Source organism: Dryobates pubescens, chromosome 1 (genome assembly GCF_014839835.1).
Source record: "Dryobates pubescens isolate bDryPub1 chromosome 1, bDryPub1.pri, whole genome shotgun sequence".
NCBI lineage: Eukaryota > Metazoa > Chordata > Aves > Piciformes > Picidae > Dryobates > Dryobates pubescens.
Window position 1 is genome coordinate 62,165,210 of NC_071612.1, and position 14,909 is coordinate 62,180,118.

The following is a 14,909-nucleotide window of genomic DNA, read 5'->3' on the forward strand; positions in this document are numbered from 1 at the left end:
ACTTCTTCAGCAACAATTGCACCCCTGAAGACTAGGGTTAGTGTTTATAAGTGTTGCTCCTCAGTGCCACTCCAGCATCAGCAGACAAGGTTTTGCTCACCTCACGAAACCAGTTGAGAGCATAGAACAGGAGCGAGCACAGGAATTCCCGCTCCTGCTTGGACAGTGAGTCCAGCTTCCCTTCAACCTCCAGGTCAGTCAGGTACAGGGGGCAACCTGAGACAGAGCAGGAAAAGAGCCTGTTGGACTGGGTTCTCTACCCAGTTGCACTTCAGGTGAAGCTGGTCTGTTGGTTTACAAACAGCTCTCAATGGATAGCTTGTGGAAGGTGGCTTTGCATGGGCAAAGTCTCTCACCAAAGCCTGTATCCATTCCAACAGCTATTTGAAGTAAGCACGTCAGCTATTCCATCCCCAGACAAAGAAACTGTCTCCCCTCCCTCCCTTCCACTTTGTGGGCAACAGAGCATTGCAGCACAACTCTTCCCACAGCTGCAGGAAGTCTTTGCAGACCTCAGACAGTCTGTCTGTCAGACAGACTCTAAATCAGGTTTGTTTCCCATACCTAATAAGGCATCGATCTTCTCCAGGCTTCCACTGTTTTGCTCTCCAGTGTAGAGCCTCAGCAATCGGAAACAGGGCAACAGACACATCGGTGACACTGCTCTGGGGGAAAATAAGAAACAGAGTGGCTCCTATGCCTCACATATCTCCAGAATGCCCAGCACTTTTCCATTACATCCTATGTCCTCCCCAGGCCACTGTGCCTTTGCCTTCTATTTTGCTTCCTGCAAGTCCCAGAAACACAGAGAAGAATCACATCATATGGTCTGGGGTCAGAGTGGCTGGAGAGCAGTCAGGCTGAGAGGGACCTGGGGGTGCTGGTCGACGGTAGACTGAACATGAGCCTGCAGTGTGCCCAGGCAGCTAAGAGGGCCAATGGCATCCTGGCCTGCATCAGGAACAGTGTGGCCAGCAGGAGCAGGGAGGTCATTCTGCCCCTGTACACTGCACTGGTTAGGCCGCACCTCGAGTACTGTGTCCAGTTCTGGGCCCCTCAGTTTAGGAAGGAGGTTGACTTGCTGGAACGAGTCCAGAGGAGAGCAACAAAGTTGGTGAGGGGTTTGGAACATAAGCCCTACGAGGAGAGGCTGAGGGAGCTGGGGTTGCTTAGCCTGGAGAAGAGGAGACTCAGGGGTGACCTTATTACTCTCTACAACTACCTGAAGGGAGGTTGTAGACAGACGGATGTTGGTCTCTTCTCCCAGGCAGCCAGTACCAGAACAAGAGGACACAGTCTCAGGCTGCACCAGGGGAGGTTCAGGCTGGATGTTAGAAAAAAGTTCTATACAGAAAGAGTGATTGCACATTGGAATGGGCTGCCTGGGGAGGTGGTGGAGTCGCCATCACTGGAGGTTTTTAGGAGAAGACTTGACGGGGTACTTGGTGCTGTGGGTTAGTTGCTTGGGTGGTGTTGGATTGGTTGATGGGTTGGACGTGATGATCTTGAAGGTCTCTTCCAACCTGGTTTATTCTATGTATTCTATGTATTCTAAAAACCCCTAAATATTTTAAAACTGGTAATGGCCAGTATTCTGGAAAAGCAGAGGATGGAAACTCTGCTGCAATGGACAAAAAAATGGGATCAGATTTATTTCTGGTAAAAAGCAAAGTTGAATTCAGAAGGAATTATAAGAAATTGTGCAAGAGAGCTGGGAGTAGTGGAGAGATCCCTTTAAATGTTTTGTAGCATGCTACTGCTCACATTCTGAGTGAGGAAAACTAATCTTTTTTCCACAGAATCATGTGGTTCAAGTGACCATGTCCTTTTGTAAGCACAACTGGAATCTCAACAAAGTCTTATGACAATAAATTATGCAGGATATGAAGGTGCCAGGGTTTGGGGGTTTTTTAAGCCTTTTCTAACTTGGATGCCCTGCTGTTTAATTGGATGGTTTTATTTCTTACATGCTTCCTGTTCCATTCTCCAAAGAAAAAGCCCATATTTCTCAGCCAAATGTCCCTTGTAGCTGCATGTTTGTGGTTTTGCTCTGGAGTACAAGTCTATGTTGTCTAAGTACAGCTGAAGGTGAGAACAAATTGTGTACTGTTGACGCACTAAGTCCTTGATGACTCTATTTGAGAGCCCTCACTCAAAGTAGTATTTTTTGTCACCTCAGAGTCACCTGTTTATCTCAATATGGCATTTAACAATGTCATAACCCTGGAACAAAGAGCTACTGTTCTCATATCACAGGTGGGAAACAAAGCAGATGCATCATGACTTGCTGCAAGATCACCTAACCAGCCTGAGCCAGAACAGTCTGCCAGTTGCCATCCAGCTCAAGCCTGTAGACCTACCTGAATATGTCTAGCAGCAAGAGAAGAACACTGGAAACAAATTAACTCTCTGTCCCGCTCTTTAACAGGCAGGCAGGGAGTGCTGACAAGCCGAGAAGTGCCACAAATGAAAACAATTCCTTTAACTTTGCAGCCACCTCACAGTTAAGTCTGAAAGTACCTTTTACTCTCGTTACTCATTTCAGCAGCGGCCCTTCCTGGCTCGCTCTGTGCCACCAATGGCAAGAGGTTAATAGCAATTGCTTCCTGACTCTCCTCTTCATCCAGATTATACAAGGACTTCACTGGGAACAAGAATGAACTGCAAGGAAAAGGAGACAAGCTCTTGGTGACAACCTGCTTTCCCAGTGACAGGAACATTACAAATACTTAGTCTGTGATTAGTATACCCTTCCACTGTGGGGCTGAGATCCACCACGAAGTCATTGGGAAAGTTCTCCACCAAACTCTTCCCAAAGTCCTCCTGTAAAGAAAGGGGGAAAAAAAACCTGCTCAGTAAAGGGGCTCATTGAAGAAAGATTCAACAGTAGCAGTGGAAAATGCAGAAGATAAGGTCAAGCAAAAGTATCCTGGAACAGTCACAGCAATGAAGTCCCACTGCCTGCAAGAGCCTTCAGAGAAAATCAGGAAACATTGCTAAGCATGCACAACCAGTTTCTTTTCCAGTCTTTGGATGCAGGCATGTCTGGGAGTTCTGCAGTGCTGTAAAGAGGTGGAGGAGCTGGCTGGGACACAAAAGCAGCCATGGGAAGTTCTCTGTCCTAAGAGCGAGCTGCTCATCATAAAGAGCTGGCTATGAAGTGCTGGCAAAGCTTTATTTCACACAACATGTCCCACCCATTTCACGTGCTTACATTGTTAAAAATTAAAGTAATAACTATGACAGAGCCTGGATAAACAGCCAATGAAATGACCCAAAAAACATTCTGGAGAAGAACTTGAACTTGCTTTGACATTTCAGTCTTGCAAGAAAAAAAAGGAGAACCGCTCCTACTTTGCTTCTCCTCTTTGGAGCACTCAGCTAGACCTCAGGAGACTGGCATTTCTAGCCCTGGGCACAGAGCTGTTTAGACTGCCAGCACTTCACAGCTCCCTGACAGCCTTCCCGCCCTCCAACACGCAGTATTCTCCACTCAACCAGCAGGTGCAAAGAGCACTTACACCACAGTGATCAATTCCACAGCAGCCCTTGATGTTTTCCTGGGCTTGCCACCCTCCTAGTAGCTACAGCACACATGCAAAGGAAGCCCCCAGCAAGACGGAAGAACTGTCCAGTGCCCTTCACAAGCCTCTTCCTAGTACCATAAATACGGTTTATTTGTTACCATAAATGACTGTGGCTCTTCCAAGTACCTAGGCATCAGGCAGCCTTAATAGTCTGACCAGAAGCCAATTTCAATACCAAGTTCTTTCAGATTCTTTCATTTATTAATCTTAAAAGTATGTTCTGAAATCTTGTCTTGGAAAAGCTCATATAAATGAAACTGCTAAAAGCACAGTGAGGAATCTGCCACAACCACAAAAGAGCAGAGAGAGCTGCAAGAGGATGTTTGTGTCTGATCAATCTGTTAGGGGACCTTAAACACGCTTGGGGCAAGAGTTTTCAAACTGGACTGAAATCCCCAAATCAACTCTGTCCTGCCAATACCTGAGAAACATCATGTGTCTGAAAAATTCATTTAAGTGAGTAAGTTCAAACTTCTGTGCAACGTACCAGGAGCTCCAAGTCCAAATTCCCCTTCTGCTTCTCAATCAAACTGGCAAGCTCATCATAGTAGAGAGCCAAGAGCTCTGGTGCTTGCTCACAGCAGAAGCCCACAAGGTCCATCAAGGTTGAAAGCTAAAAGGAGAAAGAGCAGTCTTCAGAAATGGGTGTCTTTTACACTAATTCATTCTGAGGCATATCCAAAGCTTTGTGTCTATAGGGTAACAGCCTATGGTGACTCGTCTTGCAAAGGTCAAATTTGAAGGAGGAATATGGATGTTCCAAGGCCTTGGCCCAGCTCCACCAAAAAAACCCAAACAACCAACAAACACAAACCTCTCCCACCCAGAACTACCCTTAAACAGTGTCAGCCTAGAAGGCGGCTCTTCAGTGGGAACTAAGGGAAAAAGCCAAGGCTACAACGGAAGTACTTTCTCTGGATAGCCTAAAAAATGCTGCTGCCAAGCTGGAAGGAAGGCAAAGATTGCCTTTGGCTCACTGAAGCAGATTGGCCTGTTTCTTTCCATTGTGTTTGAAATAACATCTGGATAAAAGACGTTCACTAGGTGGCTGCTGTACTGCTTGTCCTGGACTAGCTGCAGGCAAGACCAGCAGGTGCTGTCTTAGTAGACACCTTGGTTTCCCCAAACCCAGCAGATTCTTGGCTCAGTAAAGCTAACTCCCACATATAACTACCACTTCAGTGTTTCTAGTCGCACCTCCTTGCTGACCACATCCTCCTCCTTTCCCACACCGCTCCAGTCTTGGTACTCACCTGCCCATCGTGCTCACTGTTCAGCTGCGGTCTCTCCAATGAGCTACCATCTCCTTCATTTCTGAAAGCAATGGATAATCCTGCTGTTAGTGCCCAAAACTTCAGACACATCAAAATCCATCACACACATGAAGTTCTCTCTCCAGAAATTGAAGAATCATGCATGAAAGAGATGTCCTTTGGAACACTAATAAATAAAGACCTGCTGCTGTTTGGGAACTTCAGGACAGCCCTCCAGTTGTCCTCTCTTCTGAAAACCATGGAGACTGACTTTACCATAAGGTTAATATCTGTAGTTGTACACTAGAAGAACTACTCAAAAATCCTGCTGCTTACTTGCAGGGCTCAGAAAAGAACTTTTTCCTCTGATACATTAGCTTTCAAGTCTGTCTCATTTACTGGCATCCTGTCTGATTTTTCTCAGTAAAAGATTAAAGTACACAACCATTTATCGTGATGCAAAGATCTTTCTCAAGTGCAGGCAGATCTTCCCCATGCATTTGGGTCAGACTTGAGTGGGAAGGAATTTCTCCACAGGTTAAACTTTCCCTGGGGATCTACTTTCAAAGGCATGGAACACGCTCCATTTGCTGGGATCCTCTGTGTGCACTTTACTAGGTAAGGTTCCTGCCATCAAAGGTGATGCACTGATGATCCCATAGGTACTTTTGTTTTGTTGCTTGGTCTTTGGTTTTTTTTCCCCCTTAATTCTTATTTTACAATTTGCTAAATCTCATTTTGAAATAACTCTATTAGCAAACCCTGCTTAGACTTGAACCTGTGCCTTTAAATTAGTGAGTCTGAAGTCAGTGCTACGGGAGCAACCACGAAGAAGTATACTGACTCAGGGCCCAGAACTAAAATGGGTTTTGCTCTTCATGTAATAAACACCCAAAGTATTTATTAAGCAGTACAAATATCAATGAGCTAGATAATGCTTCCCAGCACCAGTCAAATCCTTATTTTTCAAGCACTTTAATCTTTGCCACAGCTCTTACCAGGGCTCTGCCCAGTTTCCAAATGCTGTTTATACATATTTATGCAGTACACTGGAAATTGCCATGTCAGTGCCCAGCATAGCAGTAACAACCTCCCTCCTTACTTCCCTTTGAGATTTCCTTGCTTGGTAAATGACCTTCCATCCCGAGAGCTGTTTACAGATGCCTTGGCTACAAAACTAGGCAAGGTGATGTGAATTGCCAGCTGTGAACTTGAGTGGGTGAGAAAAAGTGCAATTTATACATTTGAGAACTCTATGATTGTAAAGCGAAGAGCAAAATGCGGCCCTGTGACTACAATGGTATTTAGTGATGCAGTGTTCCCAGTGCTTCAGTGTAAAGAGCTGCTTTCAGCTGAAGTACTGCAATGTTGCAGTTGTTTATGAACCCCTAGAAAACTTGTGGCTGTCTTTTTTCTTTTAATTTTTTACATATGCTGTAGAGGTGCTCCAGTGCAGAACAATGTAATTAAAGCATCCAGGAACCTCTAAAAGTTTGCTTCTGTGTTGAAGTCTCAGTATATTGAGGGAGACTAACATCCCAAACACATGAAATAATCAATGACCTGCTATCTCTGTAAATGTACATCCTGTTTTGGTTTTGCATGGTACAGGCTAGAAGTTGAGAGTGTATTTGAGACCTGGGGGTGCTGGTCAATGGTAGGCTGAACACGAGCCAGCAGTGTGCCCAGGCAGCCAAGAGGGCCAATGGCATCCTGGCCTGCATCAGGAACAGTGTGGCCAGCAGGAGCAGGGAGGTCATTGTGCCCCTGTACGCTGCACTGGTTAGGCCACACCTCGAGTCCTGTGTCCAGTTCTGGGCCCCTCAGTTTAGGAAGGAGGTTGACTTGCTGGAACGAGTCCAGAGAAGGGCAACAAAGTTGGTGAGGGGTTTGGAGCACAGCCCTATGAGGAGAGACTGAGGGAGCTGGGGTTGCTTAGCCTGGAGAAGAGGAGACTCAGGGGTGACCTTATTACTCTCTACAACTACCTGAAGGGAGGTTGTAGACAGGAAGAGGTTGGTCTCTTCTCCCAGGCAGCCAGTACCAGAACAAGAGGACACAGTCTCAGGCTGCGCCAGGGGAGGTTTAGGTTGGATGTTAGGAAGAAGTTCTATACAGAGAGAGTGATTGCCCATTGGAATGGGCTGCCTGGGGAGGTGGTGGAGTCACCGTCATTGGGGGTGTTCAGGAGGAGACTTGATGGGGTGCTTGGTGCCGTGGGTTAGTTGTTTGGGTGGTGTTGGATTGGTTGATGGGTTGGACGTGATGATCTTGAAGGTCTCTTCCAACCTGGTTTACTCTATGTATTCTCTCTATGTATTCCCTGTATCCAAACACAGGGCACATGAAGTTATTCAGCCAGCTGACAGAACCTGAGCAGCAGTCACTATACTGGTGTTCACACTTTCTTCCAAACAACAGATCCTGCTGGTGCTAGTCAAGGCATTCACGGAGAACAAGAAATTTGGGATGCCTTTGAGATTTAACAGCAGGTGAGCAGCACTGAGCCAGCGGTGACACCTAACACTCTGCTCTGCAGAAGAGTTTGAAGTTCCTGCATTTGACCAAGACATGCAGGAGCTGAAAGGCAATGCCCTCTTTCCTTTGTTCCAGTCCAGCTCTGGTCTGTACTGAGACTATGTTAAATTAATCTCTCTTACCTTTTTAATGCCATGATGCCTATCATGGTCACAGCACCAATAATCGCCATCTGTTTGTGGTTGGGAACTGTACTGGAGAGCCACTTCCTGATCACCATGTGCATGTCATCCTAAAGGAAAGATGCAGACCGTGTCACCACAGAGGTACTTCTGTGCACCACTCACAATTTTATTGGCATCCTCACTTAATGTTATCACTAGAGGTCTCTGGGGGATGGTTTACTATAAAAATCCCAATCACAGCACTGGGTGAGGCTGCAAACAGCATGAAAAGTGGTTCACTTTGACTTTGCTGCAATTGCTACACCGAACATGTAGCTGGTCCAGGTTTCATCTATAATTGAAGAATATATTAAAAGCAAAAAGAGTCATGAGGCTCCTGTACAAAATGAATATGCATTTAGACCAGGTTTGACAGCTTCCTGTGTTTAAACTAGAGGCACAAAAGGTACGAAGTCCACCACTTCACAGCAGAGTCCTCTATCCTGTGTAGCTCAGTTTTTTCTAACATGAATGTCTTTGATGTCTCTGGTGTATAAACCTTAAGCAGACAAATCAAGATGAACATTGTGGAGAAGAAGCCAAATTATACTTTCTGAACGCTTCCAAGTGAAGGAAAAACAAACCTTCACAAGGAGGTTTTTGAATTTACACTTCCCCAAGTCTTCAAGGCTCAGCTAAACAAAGCCACAGCCAACCTGATATCATATTGGTGATGATCCCACACCAAATGAGAAGTTAGAGGCTGTTATTGGTCCCCTTCCACAAACATTTCTATCAACTCTACCAGGTTGTTCCAGGGGGGTGGTTGAGGCCCCTTCCCTGGAGACATTCAAGGTAAGACTTGACAAGGCCCTGGGCAGCCTGGCCTAGTTGGGGATGTCACTGCTGACTGCAGGGAGGTCGGACAAGATGACTTTTGGAGGTCCCTTCCAACCTGGACCAATCTATGGTTCTAGGATTACATGTGCAAGAGAGGAGGACCATTCTGAGAAAGATGTGAGGTATGCAGTCACTGTAATGAACCTTTGCTATAGGGGGTGGAAAATCTGGAGCCGCACGCTCACTTGCAACCACTTGGGAAGAAGAGAATTTTAAGCTGAAGGACATCCTGATATCAATCACTGCCCATAGATGAGGCCACTATTGGCACAACACAAACTCTGGATGTTAACCTAGCAAAAAAGGGCCAACTGCTTTCTGTTGTGTCCCTGCTCACCTGGATATAGGTGCCTTCTTGCCTCTGGGTGAATGCCAGTGTGCTGAGAATGGAGAACAGCTTCCGGATCTGGCATGGATTCAGTTTCTGTGTAGAGTCTAAAATGGTCTGCAAGAGAGAAACCACAAACTAGCTCAGCTGTATCAAGAGTCCCTTCCCATGTTTGAAATAATACACTAAGTGTCAATTGCAAGGAAGAACAATTCACTGTAGCTTCTCTGTACATGCATGAAAACCCTACATTCAAATTAAATAAACCTAAATATGGAACTATTTTTTTGGCCCGAATTACTCTCCTTTGGAATGAGGCATTGAGTTTGACAGGATGAGAACCACTTTTGCAACCTTCCAGAAAATTCTCCCAGTTTGAAGATTAAAAATAGCTGTTTGGGGAGATGATGTGTGCTAAGATCTGCATGTTCTCTCTGTGCTGGAAAGGCTCCAGCTCAGTGTCAAACACACCGGGCATCTGTGGCTCTGCAGATCTTTTCACAGCTCACTGGCTAGTGTCTCAACCACCTCTGAGAGGCATGCCAAACACACTGCCCTGCCAGACCTTGAGGTGTGGCCAGAGCATTGATTAATGTGTTTCACATGCAAGCTTTGGTAAAGCATCAAAGGCTGGTCCATGGAAACCATAAGCAGTGAGTGATCTGCCAGCACAAGAACACACAGACAAGGTCAGGAGGAAGGTCAGCAGTCTCAGACTGCTGTGTGCAAATAGTCCCCACTGCACCTCTGACAATGCATTCAATTGTGAGCAAGAGTTTTAGGTCAACTCTTTCAAGGACTGCTTTCAAGCCTGAGTCCTTATAACATCCTCCCTCTGCCAGGAGGCAAGCAAGACCCATTTATTCCTGCTACACCCATCAAATGTCTGACAGATTGCATTGCAAACTCTTATGGCAGATCTTAATGCCATATTTTAAGCAAGGAACTTACATTTAATAGAAAACTATAGAATCATCAGCACCAAGTGGAAATCAGAAGTTAGAGGGGTGGTGAAATACCCATATTCTTCAAGGGCTCTGAAATACAGGGTGTCTTTAAGCTACAAATCACCACAGATGGAGGACTGTTCAAGGAAAGCATTGCTATGTGTTTGCGTTGTTGGTTTGCTCTTCCCTTAATCTCCATTTTTGCTACTGTTAGAAACAGGCAACTGACTGACCCTTGCTTGTCACTCTTGGGAGTTAAGGACCCTTTTTATTTTTCCTCCCCATTGAAGACTTTTGCTTTTTAATACATTTAGGACACAAGTCTTCTCCCATCCCTGCCAGGAGTTTTGCTCTAGGATTCAAATACTGGCTGAAGCACTGCCAGTCTTTCCATGTGGTAGAACAGGCAGTCCACAAAGGGAGCGGGTTTTGGCAAAGGACTTGAAATAGCTGATGTTAACAAAGACAGCATTTTCCTTCCATCACAGGTGCCATTCCATGCCTGAAAGTTAAGCATTGTCCAGCTAAAGGGAAGGGTAGATTTTTCCTTTGATCACCTCATCCTGTCAAAATACCATTTATGCTGTCTTACAGCTCATGCTTTCACAGCAGGTACTTTTCACTTCTGACCACTGCATTTCTCAACACAGATAGCTTTGCAAATACCAATTGTTCCAGTACTCTACATCTGAAAAGTACCAATCTGTTCTGGTGTAAGGTCCTGAAATATAGCATTGCCCCACACATACCTTCACAAAGGTGGCATAGCGCATCAGCAGGGATGTGTGCAGTGTCACCAAATCCGTCAGCACATCCAGAGAAACGTCCACTTCTGTCTCGCTCCCACTGCACACATGAGTCACCAAAGCAGTCACTACCTCCTGAGGAAAAAGCCCCAGAGAAGCCACAGTGAAATATCAACAGAAAAACATCTGCCCTGTTCTGCTGATATAGAACACGTTGCTCAGGAGCAGAAAATCATCCTGAAACTCAACCATGGTGTTCTGAGTCAGTTTGCTCTCTAGTTTCTGATATCTACAATGACTTTCTCCTTGAGCCTGAATTTTATTCATTTCTAAAAGCTCCCACAATTCCACAAAGCAGCTCTTTACCAGTCTTTTCCTGCTAATACTACTGCAGCTTCTGTTCTTTGCTAGCAACACACAGACTGATAAAAAAACCACCCTGTTTTCTTAGGTGCAACAGAACGCTGCACCACGCTCAGCAGGACATCCCCTCTAACCTCAGCAGTTCCTGTGTCTCAACAACCTTTCTCACCAGCAGTTCAAAATCTACATTCTTGTTTCAAAAAAAGCTTTTTATGGCCACATGCCTTCACATCTCAGGGTTTTCCCAGTTACTTTTTTGTTTGTCTGCCTGTTACATTTGCTGTAATAAACCACACAGACACTGTGCTGGAGACATACTTAAACATCCTGTGCCTGCAAACCTGTGAATACACTCAAAAGCTTATGCAGAGCTGTCTTCAGTGCCCACATTTTTTATGTCAGCATGTCTGCAGGGACTCAGAGTTTGAAGTCTAGTCTGTGACTATTTCAGAGCACGTGGCAAGAGCCCAAGTTGGTCAGAGCTCCAAGGGAAATCTGTGTAAACTTTTTCATCACATTAAGTTATCCAAGGAAAAGGGGAAAAAAGTTTGTATTGAGACTACTACAATGGCCTTTTAAAGCAGAGGATGCTCCAAGTGACTAGGTAAGACACAACAGGATTTATGAACAAATCTGCTCTGTGTCCCTGGGGGCCAGGCCTGATTTCTCAGTCAATTTGCTTGCTTTCCAAATTGCAGCAAACCTAGCACAGTCTCCTCTGCTCCCTAAGTATTTTTCACACACTGTCACTTCTGAGGCCTGCTTGTTTGCTCCCTGCCCCTCCCAGTAGTCACTGTGTTTCAATCACTTGCTACCAGAGTCATCTTGTGACCGTTTCCCATGTTCTGCCTGGCCTACTCTAAAGCACAGACCTCTCTCCAAAGGCTTCCAACTGCCTCAAATCCTCTCCCCCTAAAGGATCATGACATACAATCTAGAACAAAGTGCTAACACAAATTTAACAGATGCCATCCATCACACTATACCTGCTGGCAGTAAGAGTCAAAGGCTGCAAAAGCTTGTTTGTACATGCGGCTACCAAAGGAGACTATGGCCGGGTGTGCAGAGCGCAGAAACACCTGAGCAAGTGCTAGGATTGAAGGGAAGAAGTCTTTGATAACCTGAAATGCAGAAAGCATGGAAGAAGAGATTATTGCTGCTTGTTTTAAACACTCAGCTCCCTAGAGTGCACTATACCTCATCCTGAAAGCTTTGTCTAGTTTAGGAGGTGCTTTCCTGCCTTCTCGGACTGTCCTCTCTTGCACAAATGGGTAAGAACAGCCAAGGCACACAAGAATTGGGCTCTACAACCCTCCTCAAACAAAGGATTTAGACTGCTTAGGAAGTCAAGTTACATAGCTACAGAGCTTGAAGCAGCACACCCATTATGGGCGACACCAGGGAAGTCGCATTGCAGAACATACCACTAAATACAAGCCTCAGGACAGACACGCTTCTGGCTTTACTTTAACAGAAGGGCTCCACTGCATCAAGATACTCAGAAAAAGCTAAATTTTCTTTCAAAGTTAGCTTAAACACACTGAGGTCCTTTGAAGAACAAGCTCTTATTAAGATGTAAAGTGGCTTAATTTATCTTAACTTATTCTGAGAGGGAGTTAAACTAAAACTGAATTAAGCCCTTTATATTCAGCACAAACTGTGCCTACATAAGGCACTATTATAGTTCAATTAATTAATTTTACCTCCATAACTCAAGTGTTTCTCATCTGCCCTCTACCTCCAGCAAGCAGTACTGTGTCATTTTTACACACACATTTAGGCCTAGAAACCATTGTGCTGAACAACAGCACCAAACAACAGCAGAGGTTTCACACCAAAATCAAAGACCCTTCTAATTCTGAGGAAAGGTCCTCTCTAAAAACCCATGTGACAGTTACAACAGAGGACATGTTCCTTGGGAGACTGATCTGGGACTTAATAAATAAATAAATAAATAAAAACAGAAGAGGACAGAACAGGAATTGTAGAATTAATGCAGCACAGGGTTAAGTTGTCATCTGACGGGGCCATGGAGATGATTAGAGGGCTGAAGTACCTCCCCTATGGGAACACAGCTGGGGCTGTTCAGCCTGGAGGAAAGAAGGCTGTGGGCAGACATTACAGCAGCCATCCAGTACTTAAAAGGTGCCCATAGGAAAGCTGGGGAAGCACATTTTACAAGGGCTTGTAGTGATAGGATGAGAGGGAATGGATTGAAGCCTGAGGAGGGCAGATTTAGACTGGATATTAGAAAGAAATTCTTTACAGTGAGGGTGGTGAGACACTGGCGCAGGCTGCCCAGGGAAGTCATGGATGCCCCCTCCCTGGAGACATTCAAGGCCAAGTTGGACAAGCCCTTGAACAACCTGGTCTGGTGGAAAGTGTCCCTGCCCATGTCAGGGGGGTTGAAACTAGATGATCTCCAAGGACCCTTCCAAACCAAACCATTCTATGATCTTTGAGAGATCTAGGAAAAGAGGAAGTCCCAAAGCAGAGTGAGCACTGACCACTGAATGATTTTGGAAGGCATTCTGCATCAGCTGTTCTGGTATGCAGCCCAGTCGAATTTTGGTCCTCAATACTCTCTCAGTGTGCTTCCTGTTCTTGGTGTTTGTAGAATGGATTAGCAGCAAAACTATTAGATCCAGAACCTTTTTGAGGAAATAACCACCATCATTACACTGAAAAGGTACTAAACAGTCCAGACAACTACATACTTTGAAATCAAAGCTGAGAAGAAACTCCTGATGGCCACAACAGTAGAAAAATCTCATCAGTCCAAGAGGACAGAATTAAAGCAGGGTAATGTCCCATGATGTTTAGAAGGGATGCACTAAGTGTTACACTAGTGTCATACTAGGAAGAAGTCAAATATACCAACAGAACTTCCCAAGCAACATCACTGTCACTTTCTGCTCCAGAATCTCTTAGTCTACAGGCATGAATAAAGCACTTGAGAACACCAGCAGAAGAGGACACTCCCAGAGACAAGTGCAGAGTCAGAAGTATTACCTTATGGTCAGATACAGATGTGCTTTTCTCAATAGCCTAAAAGAAAAAGGTCCCAAAAAACAAAGATGTTATGCTGCAGTTCAATTCTCTAGTCCAAAACCAAACCAAAAAACACAGACACCAAACTGTTCAGATTTCTCTCCTCTACAACAGGAGAGCTATCAAAGCCAGCAAACTGGATCTTGCCAACAGCAGGGAATCCAGAAGGCACTCCAAACCATCACAAAAAAGAATAAAAAGATCAGTTTCACTAAGAACATTCTCAAATAAGATCAGGCTTGAGAAAGGAGCTAAGGTACTGAGCACTGAAAGGCCAAGAACAGATAACCCCCTTATTTACACTGAAATGCAGTTTTAAATTGAATTTAGCCCAATAACAGTAAATATTTATTTCCTGCTGGACATTTTCAAGAGCCTTAAGGTTACAGACAGGTTAGTCTCAGAATATGGGTATATATTTTTGCTCTCCTGCAGGAAGGAATAAGCTAAGATTATTTTCCCTAAAACTCTCTTGTCAACATTCAGAACCAGATTTATCTGGCATTTCACACAGCAGAGCCCAGGGGGCCATCTTGCAAGCACTGTGAAATCAGTAACTGAGGAAGAAAAGAGACTCCTGAAAAGGAACTGCCAATTTGGAACACAGAATGAAATCAGCATCAGCAAAATAAAAAGCTAACATTTGTCTTTTGTTATCACATTTGATTGCAAGAAATGCATAGGCTCAACCAAGGACTCCAATTAAATAAGGCAACAAGGGCTGAAGCAGCTTACCTTAATCCAAGCTTCTGAGATATCTTTCTGAAATCTCACAGATAACTTGATGACATCAAAGATTAGCTTCACACAGTTTTGGCTGGTGGTTACTTGGCTCATGGAAGTGCTGTAAATGATCAGAAAGGAGGAGACTCGGTTATTGCAAGTAGAGTAGTAAAAGGACCAAGGCAGCCTAGCAGTCCCAGCACTTACTTAAAGCAGCCATTCTCTAGAGGGAATGATCTGGCAAGGATAGGGAATTTCAGAAGAGGGTAGAAGCAGAGGTTGCAGAATCAGACATACTGGAGGGAAAAATGAAACAGATGAACTAGCAGCAGCATTATTATAACTGGAGTTGCATACCCCATGCAGACA

At 44.8% G+C, this 14,909-nt stretch overlaps 1 protein-coding gene across 1 annotated transcript in view; it reads right to left on the reverse strand.

The window, feature by feature from the left end:
• FANCD2 (FA complementation group D2) overlaps positions 1–14,909 on the reverse strand; it is a 52,195-nt gene that overhangs the window by 20,629 nt on the left and 16,657 nt on the right. Inside the window, exons 12-24 of the mRNA XM_054177513.1 lie at positions 14,553–14,661; positions 13,779–13,814; positions 13,274–13,417; positions 11,753–11,887; positions 10,407–10,538; positions 8,720–8,827; positions 7,501–7,610; positions 4,841–4,901; positions 4,075–4,200; positions 2,750–2,823; positions 2,521–2,661; positions 565–665; positions 101–216 (exon numbers count right to left, since the gene is read on the reverse strand). Of these exons, the coding sequence (XP_054033488.1) occupies positions 101–216; positions 565–665; positions 2,521–2,661; positions 2,750–2,823; positions 4,075–4,200; positions 4,841–4,901; positions 7,501–7,610; positions 8,720–8,827; positions 10,407–10,538; positions 11,753–11,887; positions 13,274–13,417; positions 13,779–13,814; positions 14,553–14,661 (1,393 nt within the window). The remainder of the gene's footprint in view (positions 1–100; positions 217–564; positions 666–2,520; positions 2,662–2,749; positions 2,824–4,074; positions 4,201–4,840; positions 4,902–7,500; positions 7,611–8,719; positions 8,828–10,406; positions 10,539–11,752; positions 11,888–13,273; positions 13,418–13,778; positions 13,815–14,552; positions 14,662–14,909) is intronic.